Below are 19,772 nucleotides of genomic sequence, written 5' to 3'. Positions count from 1 at the left end.
CCCTCTCACTCACCCTATCTTTAAAAACCTTTCCGTGAAAGCCATCAGGGGTTCCAGCCTCTTGAGCGTTAGCCATCCCCCATGTTGCTTGGTGCCCTGCAATAAACACTACATTTTCTTTCACCACAACCCAGCGTCAGTAGATTGGCTTCACTGTGCCCAGGCGAGCAGACCCAAGTTTGGGTGGGTAACAGAGGGGCGAAGTGGGGGAAGCATAGAACATAAAACAAACTCTCTTCATCTTCCTAAACATCAAATTTACCCACTTACTTGTATCTGAGCTATTCTGTCTTTGCCATTCCAATGTCAATGCCCCATCTGTTTTCTGGACCTCATCACCTCCATTTCCCCAAGAGTCCCTTACTGTTGGACACTTAGGTTGTTTCAAAGTTTTCCTAGGATAAAAATATAACACTTGGGCTTCCCTGGTGGCGCAGTGGTTGAGAGTCCGCCTGCCGATGCAGGGGACACGGGTTCGTGCCCTGGTCTGGGAAGATCCCACATGCCGTGGAGTGGCTTGGCCCGTGAGCCATGGCCACTGAGCCTGTGCGTCCGGAGCCTGTGCTCCGCAACGGGAGAGGCCACGACAGTGAGAGGCCCGCGTACCGCAAAAAAAAAAAAAAAAACACTTGATGAACTGCATTGGGATATACGCTTGGCTGCTTGTCTAGTTATTCCTTAGGATAAATGATTGAAAGCATATTTGCTGGATCAAAGGGTATGCACACTTTGATTGCTTAGACTTACCAAGTCACCAGTGTGCTAATAGGTGTTACTTTGTGGGTATAGACTGCCTATTTCCCTGAACTCTTACCAACATTAATTATCGTTCTTTTTAACCATCCAATTTGTTAGTCAAAGTGGCATTTCATTATTTCAGTTTGCATTTTTATTGCTTGTCTGAACAAACGATAAACTTTGCCCTGTTCATGGCTGTCTTCCCAGTGCCTCAATGTGCTTTTGTTGAATGGAAAAAATGACTGTGCACACCATATGCCAAGTTCTGGGCTAGGTGTTATATTGAATACAGCTGAGATACAATTGAAGTTGAATATTTTTTCATATGCTTATTGGTCATTTACATTCTTCTTTTTTTGTTTTTGTTTTTGGTGAATTGCCTGCTTATGTAGACTGCCTTTTTATTTATTAGCATTATGAGTATATTAATTCTCGAGGGCTCAGTTCATCTTTCGCCTAGAGAAGATGTTCTTTTGAAGCCCTCGTGATCCAAGAGAGAACCCACAACTCTCTTCCCAGCCGTGCAGGCCCCTCCCCCAAACACACAGGACACAAGTGTGGGAATGAGTGACGCCAGTGACAACAGGAGTGAAATGAAACCTCACCTGTTCAAGTGCTGTGGATAAGAGCTGTAGCTCTAAGTGGACAGCTAAAGCTTCTCTTTTTTCCTAGTGCAGCAGTTAAATAGAAAGTTAGAAGAGGCAACAGGCATAGGCCTACCGAGATCAGTGTAGCTTATAAGATATAGTGGGGACTGAACCTTTAGCGCCAACTGAAGATGGAGACATGCTTCTCAAATAAGATACTACCTGGGGTGAAAGACACTGAATCCTCATGTGGATGGTGAGTCATTTTACAAGGGTGAGACACACGTGGACAATACTTGATTTTATGTTAACACTGTGATATCGACAGAAAGTTTTTTTTTTTTTTTTTTTTTTGCGGTACACGGGCCTCTCACTGCTGTGGCCTCTCCCGTCGCGGAGCACAGTCTTGGGACGCGCAGGCCCAGCGGCCATGGCTCACGGGACCAGCCGCTCCGCGGCACGTGGGATTCTCCCGGACCGGGGCACGAACCCGTGTCCGCTGCACCGGCAGGCGGACTCTCAACCACTGCGCCACCAGGGAAGCCCCGACAGAAAGTTTTTCACAAGCACATTAAACTGCAGAAACCCACAGCTCTGGGTTCTCTCAGACAACAATCAATCTGTCTGCTTATCCATTGACCAGTACTGTGTTTCTGTATGACTTGATGCTAGTAAATGGGGAGCATCTGTGAGAAGATGCACAAATGTGTCTCATATTTGAGGAGAAAGACATTTATTACTTTAGGGAAGTCTCAGTACTTTGAGGAGAATTATTCCATGAAACTATGAATATGGGAGATATCCGCTGGTCTGTGACTCCCTTGTGAAACTAAAACACAATGATTCAGCTACTTGTGATAATTAATAAAGACACTTTGCTTTCGGGACATTGCGTGTACAAATTTGACTATAATGCAAGAATTCACTAATATGGGCCTTCAACAAACACTCATGTTCCAAAAGCTTGACACATAGAACATCTTTTGTCATATAAATAGTGTCATAAATGATACTAATATCAGGAAACCAAAACCTATTTAATGCCTTACATGTCTAGAACCATGGGATTTTGGAGCAAGCAGGGACCTTGGGGATCACTGCTCTAAGCTTGGGGAGATGGGGTTTTGTGGGAGATTCAGCCCCTGCATGTAGTCTCCAAAGTCAGGCCAGGAGTTCTTGACCTTTCTTTGCATCCTTCTCTCAGGAATGCAGCACCTGCATATCCAGGGGCAGATGGTTCTAGGAACCACTTCAGCCAGGCCTTTCTTTCATAACCATTGGCACAGCCATCTGCCCAGTGGCAGAGGGGAAGCAAGTGCTTATTCCCAGGCTTGAAGGATCCCAAGGTTTGGAAGGTTGACCATGAGGTTCAATGGAACCCAGATGACTTCAATTAAAAACATGGCCCCCCATGGGCTTCCCTGGTGGCACAGTGGTTGAGACTCCGCCTGCCGATGCAGGGGACGCGGGTTCGTGCCCCGGTCCTGGAAGATCCCACGTGCCGCGGAGCGGCTGGGCCCGTGAGCCACGGCCGCTGAGCCTGCGCGTCCGGAGCCTGTGCTCCGCAACGGGAGAGGCCACGACAGTGAGAGGCCCGTGTACCGCAAAAAACAAACAAACAAACAAAAAGCATGGCCCTCTAGGAATCCAGGTTTCTGGGCTGGCCCCAAGTTTTACAAGCTGGTTCTTCAGGTAGTTAAAATTCAGATGGCAGTGACCATCCTTGAATCATCATTGGGCCCCCAACACCCAGCCAAAGTGAGTCAACTGTAGGGACAAGTCTGCCTACAGCGAAGGGCTGACTCCCATCAAGAAACAGCGTGTTTCTAAAATGGTTCTTCTGCTGCTGGACAAGATTGTGAAGCCCTAATACCTACATGGGTTGTCATACCAAGGACACTGAACTGCCACTGATGTCCCTGTGTCTATGGGAATATGCACACTCCTCTGCTTTGGCTCCCAGAGAGAAGGACCTGCGATAGAGGCAGGAGGGATGGTGAAGTCTGGATAAAACTCTGTGTAAGGGATCCTTGTGGTCAGGCAGAGGCCATTAGCAGCCAGTTAGGCATTTGGATTTCTCCACTGCTTAGTCACAAATACTGCAGTGAGTGTTTGTGAACTGGGGACTCTGCGTGTTTTCCTGTTTGGTTACTGTCTTAGTCTGGTTTCTCCAGAAGCAGACCCTGAGACAGGGATTCGAGTGCATGGAGTTTATTTGGGAAGTGATCCCAGGAACCAGTGGAGGAGAGGGTAGAGAAGGCAGCCTGATCCAGCTGGTCCTCACTGCGGGTGCCCAGAGCCAAATCTGCTGGGGAACTTGGGGCATCAGTGGGTAGCACACACTCCGTGGATCACCAGCCCAATGGAGGCAAAGGAGTGGAGTATTTACATTCTTCACATCAGTCACTGGTTAGGGCTGCTCCTGGGGAGGGGAGTGTTATTCTCTCACTCCCAGCCTGCCTTCTGCACAGGAAGAGGAGCTCCTGCTGTGTCGGGAGGCCCCAGGCAGATAGACCTTGGGCCAGTGTGCAGCAGCATGGTAAAGAGATAAGGCAAGCACGAACAGCTTCTGGAAGAGTTTCTTTAGCCCAGATCCGCTCCCCAACCATGGCGTGTGTGTGTACATGTGTGAGTGCTGGGCAAACTAGTTGTGGTCGGATTACAAGGGAAGTCATAGTTACTCTGATCCCGAAGATGGGAACCTGGGAGCTTCTGACGTGGCATTTTCCCCATTACATTCTTCAGAGCATGATGAAGCACCGAACGTGGTGGCTACAGACCTCTGGCTTGACACTGCACGTGTGGACGGGACATAGGCACTAAGCTGTTCCCTCAGCGCTAACACAGGGGCATTATTTCATGACAGTGAAGTTTCTTTTCCTTGAGGTTGTTAAAGGGGCCGTGAGGTTGTTAATATTTGCTGGGCTCTGGCTGTGTGCTACCTCTATGCTGCATAATTCAGTCCTCCCAACTCTATAAGGGGGTATGATTATTCCCATTTTACAGACAAGGCCAACATGTGTTTGTCCAATCAACAATGAAGACCTAGACTGGTTTTTAGGTATCGATATAAAAACAAGCCAGACTTGGGCTTGTTGACATGCTGGGAGCAAGTTCAAGGGCCACAGGGCAGCTCCAGCTGCTGAGTAGAGAAACGATTGGAGGGGCCAAGGAGGGCAGCTAGGGGGCGGGGTGTAGGAAGCAGGCAAGAAATGGCCTTGGCTTAGAACCAAAGTCCAAAGTTTGCAAACTGCATGGATGTGTTTCATAGTCAGTCTAATCCTGAGACCTATCTCTATACCCTTCTGCTTCTAAATAATCTTCCATAGATGAACATATATTTCTGTTTTCCTTTAATTAGAATAGCCAATGCCTGATGGAGAGAGGTATATTGATTACCTCTTTTTGTTTGCTATCTGGGTTTTTACATACACAAGTGATATCTGGTTGACTATTTAATCCATTGATTCATGGTCAGCGGTGGGAAGGACTTAAACTTTGAAAAACTGACACATTTGGGCGTTTGAATAAAAGCAACTCCCCTAATTTCCTGCTCAGCAAGGGCACAGGGCAGGATGGGGGCAGGATGGAGGGCTTGGCCAAGCACCCAGGATTTTCCACTTTTCCCTGTTCACATTCTGCCCAGGAGAGCACAGTACAGATGGATGGCTGTGCCTCCAGAAGGTGAGGCCTGCAGGCTGATGAGGGGCGGGTGTGCATGGCTCATCCCAGCCTGGCATGCCACTGGTACGACATGAGCTTTTGGTGCCTTGGGACCACCAGGCAGCAAAGCCAGTAGGATGTGGAGCCACTGTAAGAAATAATGTGATATTCTTTAGTTACCATCTGGCTCTCAGCTCTAGCAGACAAATGTGACTGTAATGGGCCATCGGTTCAAGTAACAGAGAGGATCAGAGCCCATAACCATTGAAGAGGCAATGGGTCAGAGCCCATATCCAGGGGAAGGGCTGCCTGTGAAGGCCAAGATCTGCTCTCCACCCACAGACATGCTGGGGGAAAGAGATGTGCTCCACCCCCAGGCAAAGGACCCAGCAGGCTTATGAGTGAGGATTCAGTGGTTATGGAGGCTGGGTTGGGAATGAATGCAAGGCAGAGTCTGAGGTGATGGAAGGTTCAAGGCCTCAGCCATGGAGGACGGTCCCCACTTCCCTTGGGGCCTGCTCTGGACCACCTGTAGTCATTCATGGGTTGGCCAGGCTCTTGCACAGTACCCCAGCTTGGCTGTTGAGCAGATGAAGGGGGCTCATTCACCATGCATGTGGGTTACCAGCAGCCTGTTAGCTTAGATAGCCTACTCTCAGAATAAGGAAAAAATTGATCCTAAGTACAAAGATGTCTAGATGTTACCAGATAAGATCTTATCTGAGTTCCAGAAGAGGCAGCTTGTTGTAAAGGAAGGAGCCTGTGATTTGATGGCAAGCAGGTTTGTGATGCAGCCTCAGCTCTGAAACTTACTAGCTATGGGCCTTGGGTAAGTACCTTTGTGACCAGACTCAGTTTCCTCATCTGCAACATGGGCCTGTGTCTGCCTCAAACGTTTTATATTAAATGAACTAACTAACATGTGCAAAGCACCAGGCATGTAGGAGACACTGAACAAATGCTAGCTTCTTCCCCTTCCACTGGAAGCAGCAGGGATATCCTGACCAGGGGGCCAAGTCTAGTGTAAACGTACTTGGTGGAGCTGTAGTGGGAACCCAGGCACATGCTGGAGGACGGTGGGCAGAAAGGCTGGGATCCCTTTCTGCCAGAGGCAGGGTCTATTTTCTGTGCTTTTCACACAATGTCCCTTGGAACTCGGTGGCCAGCTTGGGGGAAGGAAGGGAGGATGGTGGGACTGAAGATCAGGTGGTTGGAGCTTTGGGGACCCTCAGAGCAGCAGTGCTTTTATCTGTTTAAGCACTGGGATTCCATATAAGGTTTGTTTGAGAAAGCCTTCTGGCTAAGTCAAACAAGCCAAAATCTGAAAACTGCAGAGGTAAATGATCCAGAAGGCCACTTTCAACCCGAAGACTTTATACTATGAAATGAAGCGTCATCATTGGCTAAAAGAGGATTGGCTAGATGTTCTCAATCCACAGGAAACATTCCTTTGGGAGAGGGTGGGGCGGGAAATAACACAGCTCTTTACCAATGAGAGAGACCATGGGTACTACATTATAGACTCGAAATGTAAGGGCTGTCTTGATGAAGAATAGGAGATGAGAGGTCTTGGGAGACTCCCAAGGACACGTGGTGCTATTTTCCTGATTGAATAACTCACTGTTAATCAAGCAGAGTTTTCTTGGGTTCTCCCAAGTGCATAGGGATGGGCATTTTAGAGAGTGCTCTTTGGGGTCCCAGCACATCTCTGCACAAATGCAGAACCTTCCCCCACACCCCAGCTGCAGAAACCAAGCCGTCTGCAGGTGGTTTCACAGAGCTTACCTTCTTCAGCTCTTCCTGGACACTCTGGCTGTTGTCTTCAGAGGACAGACTTTCCTTCTGGTTCTCAGACTCTGTCTTGGGCTCAGACTCCTGATCCTCCCCAGAGGAAGTTTCCTTCTCACTCATTTTCATTGCCAATTCGTACAGGCTTTTTGTCCGTTTCTCTTCTGCAGCATCTGTGCCGGCCAGTGGGTGCCGAGCCTCATTGCAGATGTCAGTCTTTGATAAATCACCCGACACCTAAATGAAAGCCAGAATCATGAGCTGAAGACTCTTCTGCTACAGTCCTGTTGCTTGTTGTTCCCAATAATCCCTGAGTAAAGGACAATCCAGGAAAATGAAGCTCTTACCTGATCTGCTTTCCCTATGGATGGACTTTTAAAATTTTTACTTCTTCAAACACATGCATCTTAACACTTTGTTAAACATTTAGGCAGGTGAGCACCTGTACTCAGAAAAGTGACTTCAGTGTTTTTCATTTGCAAAATACTTACCGAGTGCCCACTAGGGTCAGCACTGCGCTGGTGCTGAGGATGCAAAGCTGAGCAAACCCCCGCCCGCCCCCAGTGGAGGAGACACTAAAACCCTGACAAGTGCACAGAAGCAGTGGGTGGGGAGGGAGGCTCTGACAGCCCTCTAAGGGGCACCAGATGGCAGGGTTGGGACTCAGGGAAAGCTTGCTTGTGGAGGTGGTGTTTGAGTGGAGATTCAAAGTGTAGCAGTTACCCAGCTAAAACGGAGAGAGGAAAGAATGGTATTCTAGGCAAATCGCAGCTTTTGAGTTGGTGCAAGGTCCTTGAGCATACATAAGGAATACTATGTGCCCTTCCCTTGATAATTACACAATTACATCTCCAGCTTCTACTATCTCTGAAGCTCCCTCTATGAGTAGAGCCCTGACCAGGCCTGGGGAAGTCCAGGAAGACATGACATTCTAACTGTCACTCTTATTTTTCACCTTATATTAGACAGATATGTATGGAATCTTAGCAAGATAACCCTCAAAGTACCATTAGGGTCCACTGGACCCAATATTAGTTTGTGGTTTATTTTGAATTTTATTTTATTTTATTTTTTATACAGTAGGTTTGGGTTTTTTTTAACATCTTTACTGGAGGATAATTGGTTTACAATGGTGTGTTAGTTTCTGCTTTATAACAAAGTGAATCAGCTATACATATACATATATACACATATCTCCTCCCTCTTGCATCTCCCTCCCACTCTCCCTATCCCAACCCTCTAGGTGGTCACAAAGCACCGAGCTGATCTCCCTGTGCTTAAAGCAGGTTCTTATTAGTTATCTATTTTATACATATTAGTGTATATATGTCAAACCCAATCACCCAGTTCATCCCACCCCCCCACCCCCCGCTTTCCCCTCTTGGTTTCCATACATGTTTTCTCTACATCTGTGTCTCTATTTCTGCCCTGCAAACCGGTTGACCTGTACCATTTTTCTAGATTCCACATATATGCGTTAATATATGATATTTGTTTTTCTCTTTCTGACTTACTTCACTCTGTATGACAGTCTCTGGGTCCATCCACATCTCTACAAATGACCCAATTTCATTCCTGTCTACAGCTGAGTAATATTCCATTGTATATATGTACCACATCTTCTATATCCATTCATCTGTCAATGGGCATTTAGGTTGCTTCCGTGTCCTGGTTATTGGAAATAGAGCTGCAATGCACATTGGGGTGCATGCGTCTTTTTGAATTATGGTTTTCTCAGGGTATATGCCCAGTAGTGGGATTGCTGGATCATATGGTAATTCTATTTTTAGTATTTTAAGGAAACTGCATACTGTTCTCCATAGTGGCTATATCAATTTACATCCCCACAAACAGTGCAAGAGGGTTCCCTTTTCTCCACACCCTCTCCAGCATTTTTTGTCTGTAGATTTTCTGATGATGCCCATTCTAACTGGTGTGAGGTGATACCTCATTGTAGTTTTGATTTGCATTTCTCTAATTATTAGTGATGTTGAGCAGCTTTTCATGTACCTCTTGGCCATCTGTATGTCTTCTTTGGAGAAATGTCTATTTAGGTCTTCTGCCCATTTTTTGATTGGGCTGCTTGTTGTTTTAATATTGAGCTGCATGAGCTGTTTATATATTTTAGAGATTAATCTTTTGTCTGTTGATTCGTTTGCAAATATTTTCTCCCATTCTGAGGGTTGTCTTTTTGTCTTGTTTATAGTTTCCTTTGCTGTGCAAAAGCTTTGAAGTTTCATTAGGTCCTATTTGTTTATTTTTGTTTTTATTTCCATTACTCCAGGAGGTGGGTCAAAAAAGATCTTGCTGTGATCTATGTCAAAGAGTGTTCTTCCTAGGTTTTCCTCTAAGAGTTTTATAGTGTCCAGTCTTACATTTAGGTCTTTAATCCATTTGGAGTTTATTTTTGTGTATGGTGTTAGGGAGTGTTCTAATTTCATTCTTTACACGTAGCTGTCCAGTTTTCCCAACACCACTTATCGAAGAGATTGTCTTTTCTCCACTGTATATCCTCTCCTCCTTTGTCATAGATTAGTTGACCATAGGTGCGTGGGTTTATCGCTGTGCTTTCTATCCTGTTCCATTGATCTATATTTCTGTTTTTGTTCTAGTACCATATTTTCTTGATTACTGTAGCTTTGTAGTATAGTCTGAAGTCAGGGAGTCTGATTCCTCCAGCTCCGTTTTTTTTCCCTCAAGATTGTTTTGGCTATTCGGGGTCTTTTATGTCTCCATACAAATTATATTTTTTTTGTTCTATTCTGTAAAAAAATGCCATTGGTAATTTGATAGGGATTGCATTGAATCTGTAGATTGCTTTGGGTAAGTCATTTTCACAATATTGATTCTTCCAATCCAAGAACATGGTATATCTCTCCATCTGTTTGTTTCATCTTTGATTTCTTTCATCAGTGTCTTATAGTTTTTTGAGTACAGGTCTTTTGACTCCTTAGGTAGGTTTATTCCTAGGTATTTTATTCTTTTTGATGTGATGGTAAATGGGATTGTGTCCTTAATTTCTCTTTCTGATCTTTTGTTCTTAGTGTATAGGGATGCAAGAGATTTCTGTGCATTAATTTTGTATCCTGCAACCTTACCAAATTAATTGATTAGTTCTAATAGTTTTCTGGTGGCATCTTTAGGATTTTCTCTGTATAGTGTCATGTCATCTGCAAACAGTGACACTTTTACTTCCTCTTTTCCAATTTGTTTTCCTTTTATTTCTTTTTCTTTTTTGATTGCCATGGCTGGGAGGTCCAAAACTATGTTGAATAATAGTGGAGAGAGTGGACATCCTTGTCTTGTTCCTGAAATGCTTTCAGTTTTTCACCATTGAGAATGATGTTTGCTGTGGGTTTGTCATATATGGCCTTTATTATGTTGAGGTAGGTTCCCTCTATGCCCACTTTCTGGAGAGTTTTTCTCATAAATGGGTGTTGAATTTTGTCAAAAGCTTTTTCTGCATCTGTTGAGATGATCACATGGTTTTTATTCTTTAATTTGTTAATTGATTTGCATATATTGAAAATCCTTGCATCCTGGGCATAAATCCCACTTGATCATGGTGTATGATTCTTTTAATGTGTTGGATTCTTTTTCCTAGTATTTTGTTGAGGATTTTTGCATCTATATTCATCAGTGATATTAGTCTGTAATTTTCTGTTTTTTGTAGTATCTTTGTCTGGTTTTGGTATCAGGGTGATGGTGGCCTCATAGAATGAGTTTGGGAGTGTTCCTTCCTCTGCAATTTTTTGGAAGAGTTTGAGAAGGATGGGTGTTAGCTCTTCTCTAAATGTTTGATAGAATTCACCTGTGAAGCCATCTGGTCCTGGACTTTTGTTTGTTGGAAGATTTTTAATCAGTTTCAATTTCATTTCTTGTGATTGGTCTGTTCATATTTTCTGTTTCTTCCGGTTCAGTCTTGGAAGGTTATACCTTTCAAAGAATTTGTCCATTTCTTCCAGGTTGTCCATTTTATTGGCATAGAGTTGCTCGTAGTAGTCTCTTATGATGCTTTATATTTCTGAGGTGTCCTTTGTAACTTCTCCTTTTTCATTTCTAAATTTATTGATTTGAGTCCTCTACCTCTTTTTCTTGATGAGTTTGGCTAATCGTTTATCAATTTTGTTTATCTTCTCAAAGAACCAGCTTTTAGTTTTATTGATCTTTGCTATTGTTTTCTTTGTTTATATTTCATTTATTTCTGCTCTGATCTTTATGATTTCTTTCCTTCTGCTAACTTTGGGTTTTGTTTGTTCTTCTTTCTTTTTTTGTTCCTTTAGGTGTAAGTTTAGATTGTTTATTTGAGACTTTACTTGTTTCTTGAGGTAGGATTGTATTGCTATAAACTTCCCTCTTAGAACTGCTTTCGCTGCATCCCATAGGTTTTGGATCATCGTGTTTCGTTGTCATTTTTCTCTAGGCATTTTTTGATTTCCTCTTTGATTTCTTGGTTATTTAGTAATGTATTGTTTAGCCTCCGTGTGCTTGTGTTTTTTACATTTTTTTCCCTGTAATTGATTTCTAATCTCATAGCATTGTGGTCGGAAAGGATGCTTGATATGATTTCAATTTTCTTAAATTTATCGAGGCTTCATTTGTGACCCAAGATGTGATCTATCCTGGAGAATGTGTGCACTTGAGAAGAAAATGTAATCTGCTGTTTTTTGATGGAATGTCCTATAAATATCAATTAATTCTATATGGTCTATTGTTTCATTTAACGCTTGTGTTTCCTTATTAATTTTTTGTCTGGATGATCTGTCCATTGGTGTAAGTGAGGTGTTAAAGTTCCCCACTATTATTGTGTTACTGTCAATTTCTTCTTTTACACCTGTTAGCATTTGCCTATGTATTGAGGTGCTCCTATGTTGGGTGCATATATATTTATAATTGTTATATCTTCTTCTTGGATTGATCCCTTGATCATTATGTAGTGTCCTTCCTTGTCTCTTGTAACATTCTTTATTTTAAAGTCTATTTTATCTGATATGAGTATTGCTACTCCAGCTTTCTTTTGATTTCCATTTGCATGGAATATCTTTTTCCATCCCCTCACTTTCAGTCTGAATGTGTCCCTAGGTCTGAAGTGGGTCTCTTGTAGACAGCATATATATGGGTCTTTTTTTCGTATCCATTCAGTGAGCCTGTGTCTTTTGGTTGGAGGATTTAATCCATTCACATTTAAGGTAATTATCCATATGTATGTTCCTATTACCATTTTCTTAATTGTTGTGGATTTGTTTTTGTAGGTCCTTTTCTTCTCTTGTGTTTTTCACTTAGAGAAGTTCTTTTAGCATTTGTTGTAGAGCTGGTTTGGTGGTGCTGAATTCTCTTAGCTTTTGCTTGTCTGTAATGGTTTTGATTTCTCCATCAAATCTGAATGAGATTCTTGCTAGGTAGAGTAAGCTTGGTTGTAGGTAATTTCCTTTCATCACTTTAAAAACATCATGCCACTCCCTTCTGGCTTGTAGAGTGTCTGCTGAGAAATCAGCTGTTAACCTTATGGGAGTTCCGTTGTATGTTATTTTTCATTTTTCCCTTGTTGCTTTTTTATTTTGCGGTACGTGGGCCTCTCATTGTTGTGGCCTCTCCGTTGCAGAGCACAGGCTCCGGATGCGCAGGCTCAGCGGCCATGGCTCGTGGGCCTAGCCACTCCATAGCATGTGGGATATTCCTGGACCGGGGCACGAACCCGTATCCCCTGCATCGGCAGGCGGACTCTCCACCACTGTGCACCAGGGATGCCCCTCCCTTGTTGCTTTTAATAATTTTTCTTTGTCTTTAATTTTTGTCAGTTCGATTACTATGTGTTTTGGCATGTTTCTCTTTGGGTTTATCCTGCTTGAGACTCTCTTCACTTCCTGGATTGGGTGGCTATTTCTTTTCTCATGTTAGGGAAGTTTTCAACTATAATCGTTTCAAATATTTCTCGGGTCCTTTCTCTCTCTCTTCTCCTTCTGGGACCCCCATAATGCAAATGTTGGTGCATTTAATGTTGTCCCAGAGGTCTCTTAGGCTTTCTTCATTTCTTTTCATTCTTTTTTCTTTATTGTGTTCCACAGCAGTGAATTCCACCATTCTGTCTTCCAGGTCACTTATCCATTCTTCTGCCTCAGTTATTCTGCTATTGATTCCTTCTGGTGTAGTTTTCATTTTAGTTACTGTATTGTTCATCTCTGTTTGTTTGTTCTTTAATTCTTCTAGGTCTTTGTTAAACATTTCTTACATCTTCTTGATCTTTGCCTCTATTCTTTTTTCGAGGTACTGGATCATTTTCACTATCATTATTCTGAATTTTTTTTCTGGAAGGTTGCCTATCTCCACTTCATTTAGTTTTTTTCTGGGGTTTTATCTTGTTCCTTCATCTGGTGCATATCCTCTGCCTTTTCATTTTGTCTATCTTTCTTTGAATGTGGTTTTTGTTCCACAGGCTGCAGGATTGTAGTTCTTGCTTCTGTTGTCTGCCCTCTGGTGGATGAGGCTATCTAAGAGACTTGTGGAAGCTTCCTGATGGGAGGGACTGGTGGTGGGTAGAGCTGGGTGTTGCTCTGTTGGGCAGAGCTCAGAAAACTTTTATCTGCTTGTCTGCTGATGGGTGGGGCTGACTTCCCTCCCTTTGGTTGTTTGGCCTGAGGCAACCCAGCACTGGAGCCTGCAGGCTCTTTGGTGCGGATAATGGCCAACTCCAGGAGGGCTCATGCCAAGGAGTACTTCCCAGAACTTCCACTGCCCGTTTCCCTGTCCCCGTGGTGAGCCACACAGCCTCCCCCCAGCTCTGCAGGAGACCCTCCAACACTAGCACATAGGTCTGGTTCATTCTCCTATGGGGTCACTGCTCCTTGTCCCTGGGTCCTGATGCACACACAACTTAGTGTGTGCCCTTCAAGAGGTGAGTCTCTGTTTCCCCCAGTCCTGTCGAAGTCCTGCAATCAATTCCTGCTAGTGTTAAAAGTTTGATTCTCTGGGAATTCCTCCTCCTGTTGTCAGACCCCCAGGTTGGGAAGCCTGACGTGGGGCTCAGAACCTTCACTCCAGTGGGGGGACTTCTGTGGTATAATTGTTCTCCAGTTTGTGAGTCCACAACAGTTATGGGATTTGATTTTATTGTGATTGTGCTCCTCCTACATCTCTGCATCTTCTCCTTTGTCTTTGGATGTGGGGTATCTTTTTTGGTGAGTTCCAGTGTCTTCCTGTCGATAATTGTTCAGCAGTTAGTTGTGATTCTGGTGCTCTCGCAAGAGGGAGTGAGCACATGTCCTTCTATTCCACCATCGTGAACCAATCTCCCCAGTATTAGTTTTTGAGTTTCCTCTTTAAGTTGTTCTATCTATCTATAAGGCTTGGTATTTCGTGGCTTTTATTCTTTCTTAAAGGACTCCCAACGAACAAAGAGACAATGTACTAATTTTGTAAATAAAACTCATTCTATTTTGCAATTACTATCTGGGTTCATTGGACCCTTTTATAAATCTAAGACACATGAAGGGATTTCTATGATCTCATTTTCCTTATCTTTTGAAATATTTTGCTGTTTCATCATCCTGGCAATTATCTTTCATCATTACTCATCAAATATTTCCAATTATGCTAAAAAGAGACTAGAATAATAAAACAGAAGATTGGAATTACCTAGCAGGATGATTCAACAGCAAAATAAATCATCACCATTTTGAGTCTGCTTTTAGCTCATTGTATATGGTTGAGAATTCAAAATTTTTCATAATGGCAAAGGAATAGAACAGAGAACATTTCACAATTAGATGACTCAGAAGATGAAGTTAAAGAGAAGAGCAGCTCCCCAGACTTTAACAGTGATGATGGAATTGATTGTATAAGTAAAATCTCAGACTAAGAATCTTCAGATGACAGTGTCCTAGGTGAATTTTCTCAACCCAAGAATCGATGAGTAAACAACATATTTATCAGGATAAGAGAAAAGATGGTATTTTCATTCAGTTAGTCATTCAACAAGAAGGGCTTCATCACACATATTTTGCAACAAGAATCTAGACCATCCTGTTCTGCTAAAAAGATGTGTGGCAGATTCTTTATGATGTTTGTGCACCAAATTTGCTTGATACAGTTTGTAATTGGACAAATGCTAAAGGGAGCTGTCTATATAAAAGTGATTAGAAGGAGACAGATGACAGAAATGAAAAAAAATCACTGGATTGATAAAAGAAAAAGGGTCGGGCTTCCCTGGTGGCGCAGTGGTTGAGAATCTGCCTGCCGATGCAGGGGACACGGGTTCGTGCCCCGGTCCGGGAAGATCCCACGTGCCGCAGAGCGGCTGGGCCCATGAGCCATGGCCGCTGAGCCTGCGCTCCGCAATGGGAGAGGCCACAACAGTGAGAGGCCCGCGTACCACAAAAAAAAGAAAGAAAGAAAAAGGGTCCCTTGGAAATGATAATTTTTTTTTCTGGCCCCGAGTAAGAATCATGATGAGGGCCTTGTGAGAGGTGAGTAACGCCCCCATTATGCCTGAGAAGGAGGAGTCCCTCGGTCTGAGGACTTGGGGCAGCTCCACGGGAAGAATGGTCTCTGAGCAGGTTCTTGAGAGGTGAGGAGCATTTTAATATGTAGACATGGGGACAAGCATTCTTGATGAGGAAGCAGCAGGATCACTAAGACCCAGGGTGTATGAAACTGCTCAGTATAGTTAGAGGAATAAGGCTCAGAAGTGGAGAGAGTGGGGAACTTGGGGGTATGGAGAAAACAAGCCTGGGTCAGACTGCAGAGGGTTAAGCATCCACCTAAGTAACTGAGCTTTATCTGTCAAATGTCTCCCAGGCTCCTGGGTGGACCCAAGGACATCCAGAAGCTGGCTCATGGAAGATCTTTGGTGTGGCTCGAAGGTGAGCACCCAGGGGCTTCCTACAGTGGAAATGAGGTAGCTGCCCTGGGGCTGGACAGCCGTGTGCGAAGCGGATGAAAGTGGGAGCCGAGCTGGGGCCTGAGGGAGAGATCCTGGTTTCTGACTGAGCACACAGGAGAGGGAGCCTTGGACACTGGTGGGGGATGCTGGGCGGGGACCAGGAGCGGGATGACTTAATGAACAGGGGCCCCATCACTGAGAGACCTGCAGGGATCCAGAGGACACTGCTCAGCTCTAAGAGGACACCAGAAGCCCCCCTCCCCACCCACAAGACAGTGAAGGTAGAGAAAGTGGAGGGGTTGGACGACGAGTTATTTACTTTAAAAAAAATACAGTTTTAAACAGAAAGTTGATTAAATCGCAAGAGGCTAAGTGTTCCATGGATTGCCTGGCTTACATTCCCGGCTCTTCAGAATGCAGAGGCTGATGAAGAAATTTAAGGCTGTTATGGAAAATCAAAACATTGCCTTTTCTTTGCACACTTCCATTTAGTGTGTGGGACATGGAAATTCTGGCTAAATAAAGATGTAAAATTTTAAATACCTGATGACGGAATACTCATTAAGATAAGCTAGTACATTTTCTTAAGCAAGAGACTTCTAATCTATTCTCAGTGATCTGCAAGTTCTTTATACTAATTTTTAAATTTTGGTTTTCATTTCACTGATAACCTAAAAAAAAAAAAAAAAAAAAAAAAAAAAAGGAACATTCTGGATTACCAGGGCAACCACCTTACAGCTGAGTGCTGCCATGGATCGCCATTCCTTTGTTTGCATTTATGCTTCTGGTGGTGCTAAAGATTTCTTACCTTGACAGTATTTAAATTTGAATGCAGCTGTTCTCAAACTAGATATCCTCTGAAAAATTCTTGAGTAATCTGTGAATTCTCAAGGTTGAAAAACAAAGAGATGGAAATAAATGGAGGCAATGGGTATGTGAGAACTGGACAGTTTTCGCAGCTGAGCACAGCCATGTGGGTGAGCACTGCCCTCGGCGAGGCACACAGGATCTCCTTCAAGGGTCTCAGTCATTCCCTCTGTATCCACAAAGACACTGAGGTTGAGTAGGCTGTCCAAGGTCAGGTGGCTAGTGCATGGCTGAGCTGAAGACGGCCTGACCCTGAAGGCCAAGCTCTTTGCATTATTCTAAGATGAGGCTAGAAGCTCCAAATTAAAACCATGCTCCTGGAAGGAGAACAGTTAGCAGAGCCACAGACTCAGAGGACTGTCCTTACCTTCAGTCGCCCTAGTGGTCTGTCTTTATAGACCTTGAAATCCTGCCTGCTTTAATTCAAAGCAGTTTTTCTCCTACTCAGCCTTATCATCATCCTCATCAAAATTCTCCACACATTTGAAGGGGGCAATGTCAATGTCTTCCAGGCTAAACAACCGCAGTCCTAGCAACACTTTTTCCTAGAGCCTGGCTTTCAACTGCCAGGTCATTTGAGGGGGAGGTGGGAGGCTCTGGGTTTTCTCCATCTTTTTAAAAAGAGCCCTGCTAAAGAATTACTCTCAGATGTTACATGTCAGCCTTCATTGAATATATCCTGGTGTCCTGGCGGCTCTCCCCAGCCCCTGATGATGAAAGATACTGAACCTGACCTAAAAAAATCAGAATTTCTGAAGCTTGCTTTTAGATATCATTTTAGTCAACTTCAGAGAAAAGCCCCAACAGGTTAACTAACCCTAGAGGCACTGTACGTGACAAATGTACATAGTTTTACTTGCAAATCCCTTGGCATATTTATCCCGAATCCAAGAAGAGCAGAATGAGCCTTGGGGCTGGCTGACTCCACTGTTGACCTGTTTCTTCCGAGGACTCGAAAAAGTTCTGTCTCTGGTGCCTTAAGACAGAGGTTTGTCCTCTCCCAGTGTATTGCTGTTAACCTAAAACTAGATTTATTCACATGCTGTACTCTGGGGAATAAGGCATTTAAAAGAATATGGAACCTGGAAGATGGAACCTGGAATTTTATCAGATTTAATACTATAATATTATAATCTTCCTGCCTCAAGAAGAACTCCTCTACCTGGAAGGGTCTGAGTTGGGTCAGTGGAGCTGCACAGAAGGCAGATATGGGGCCCTGATCTTGGGGATGAATTTGGTGAAGGAGGTTATGGGAACTTAGCACCTGAGTGTCATCTGGAAGCCTTAATTTTAGCTTTTATAATTACAGGCCAGTTGTCCTGGTGTGAATCCCAAGCTGTTCTCTGAGTCCTTCATATTATAAAACTGATTACAAAATAAACAAAACCTTAATCAAATCTGGGTCACATCTCCCTCTCCCAAAACCCAAATCCCTCTGACGGATGGGCTCTGCTTCTAGTCTGTTTTCCCTTTATAATCTCCTATCTGGCAGAATTAACTGTGCCATTTGTTGAAACAGCAGCCATTTATTCCCTAGAATTATGGCAATTGGTATAAAATATCTGGAAAATCATTAGCCTGGACTTCTCAGGTCAATATTTACATGAGGAACAGGCATTTAACACACAATTGTTTTCATGCTGACCACAGTTGGCTATTGCTTTGTGGAAAAATCCTTTAGGAAGGAAGCAGCATTAACAGTGGATTTGATCTTTGTTTCTTTCTTGGACTCTGGATTGGCATTGGGTGTAGACTAAGTTACATGATCCTTGGATTTTGATGATTATTCAGAACCTGGACCATACTGCAGGTGTGAGAGTCAGAATCTCAGAAGGGGTAGGAAGAGTCTCCTGAACAATCACAAGATGACCTTCAGGGTAGGGGCTGGGGCAGCAGGGCTGAGGGGTGTTCCAGATTCCCTTCTTTTCATTGCAGACGACTTGTTATCTGTTGTGAGTGGGCTCGGTTCAAGTCCCTGCCATATAGAGAGCTCAACATTTGCCTCATGGAATGAATACAGTTTTACTGCCACAAGTAAGTAAAGGCTTTAACTGACAGGTAGCCCCTCTATTTGATATCTGCCCAAAGTAGGGCTATAAGTTAAATATACCAAAAGAAAAGTCAGTATTTTTGGTGGATGATCCTTAATATCCAACAGAGTCCTGTTTAAAGATGTAAAGCTCTGAGCGCTTGTGCTTATGCACATTTCTCCCCCCACTGGGGAGAAGACTTAATAATTCATCAGGTTCTCAAAAGGGCCTATGACACAGGAATGTTTAAGAAACACGGTTATACAGCAAATGTCTCATTGTTTTCTAGACCCGTTCTCTGCAACCGGCTTGTCTTAGAGGGCGCACCCAGCAATTCTCACCAATAAGGGGAATCACTTGACAGATACTTGACTCAAGATTTTTCTGCTGTCAAGGGGGTATTTGGTCATACTTGCTCTAAACTGTTTGCAGGTTATGATCTGTACTTGCTTAGGCTGCTGTGGAGGTGGGAGGGAGAGGCATGGGGGGAACGGCAGCCTTGTCTCAGAGAGGCTTTTTAAATTTTCATCTAAAGGAAGTTTCCACACCTAAAAAGTATGAAAATCAATGGTGAAGAATTGGGGATGGGGAGTTGGGGACTGTCACCCTTTGGTCTGTGTACTGGAGGAAATTCAAACACAATTTGAGAAGATTTGAGGGCTTGCTTGGGAGCGTTCTCTTGACACACCTCCGAGGTGGGTGGACCCGTCAGGTGCCTCAGTGTTCATGGGCGTGGGGGTGTTGCCATACTACCCCCAACATACAAGGTCTTGCAGGCACGTGTCAGGTGCATCCCTTTGAATTCAGAGCTGCACAGCACTCACGAGCCAGGGCCTGGGGAGGCAGCCATCCACTCCTCTACAGATCCTACAACTTAATCCTGGAGCAACCCGGAGCAGCAGAGGTCAGAGTATTTTGGCCCCTCGTAGACCTGACCCGACTGAGTTGTCCCCGGAGCGATGTATTGGTCCACACTGAGGGACACTGTGAGAAGCAGCCTCCAAAGTGTGTGTTCGTCTGAAGCAGTTTATTGTGGAGGGTGCTGTATTCTGCATTCTCTCCACAGGACCCATGAGATAAATTTCTCTTGGATCTCAGGTCAAGGAGCAGCATCTTTTTTTTTTTTTTTTTTTTTTTTGCGGTACGTGGGCCTCTCACTGTTGTGGCCTCTCCCGTTGCGGAGCACAGGCTCCGGACGCGCAGGCTCAGCGGCCATGGCTC

At 44.0% G+C, this 19,772-nt stretch overlaps 1 protein-coding gene across 6 annotated transcripts in view; it reads right to left on the bottom strand.

Annotated features, from left to right (window-relative positions):
- MYRIP (myosin VIIA and Rab interacting protein) overlaps positions 1 to 19,772 on the bottom strand; it is a 213,889-nt gene that overhangs the window by 30,894 nt on the left and 163,223 nt on the right. For all 6 annotated transcript variants that reach the window (XR_010842607.1, XM_067044556.1, XM_059075853.2 and 3 more), the window contains one exon: positions 6,774 to 7,013. Coding sequence is in view for 5 of the 6 variants with exons in the window: in XM_067044556.1 (XP_066900657.1) it covers positions 6,774 to 7,013 (240 nt within the window). In the remaining variant the exon portion in view is untranslated. The remainder of the gene's footprint in view (positions 1 to 6,773; positions 7,014 to 19,772) is intronic.

This window comes from Kogia breviceps, chromosome 10 (assembly GCF_026419965.1).
Source record: "Kogia breviceps isolate mKogBre1 chromosome 10, mKogBre1 haplotype 1, whole genome shotgun sequence".
NCBI lineage: Eukaryota > Metazoa > Chordata > Mammalia > Artiodactyla > Physeteridae > Kogia > Kogia breviceps.
This window is presented reverse-complemented; position numbering and strand designations above follow the sequence as displayed.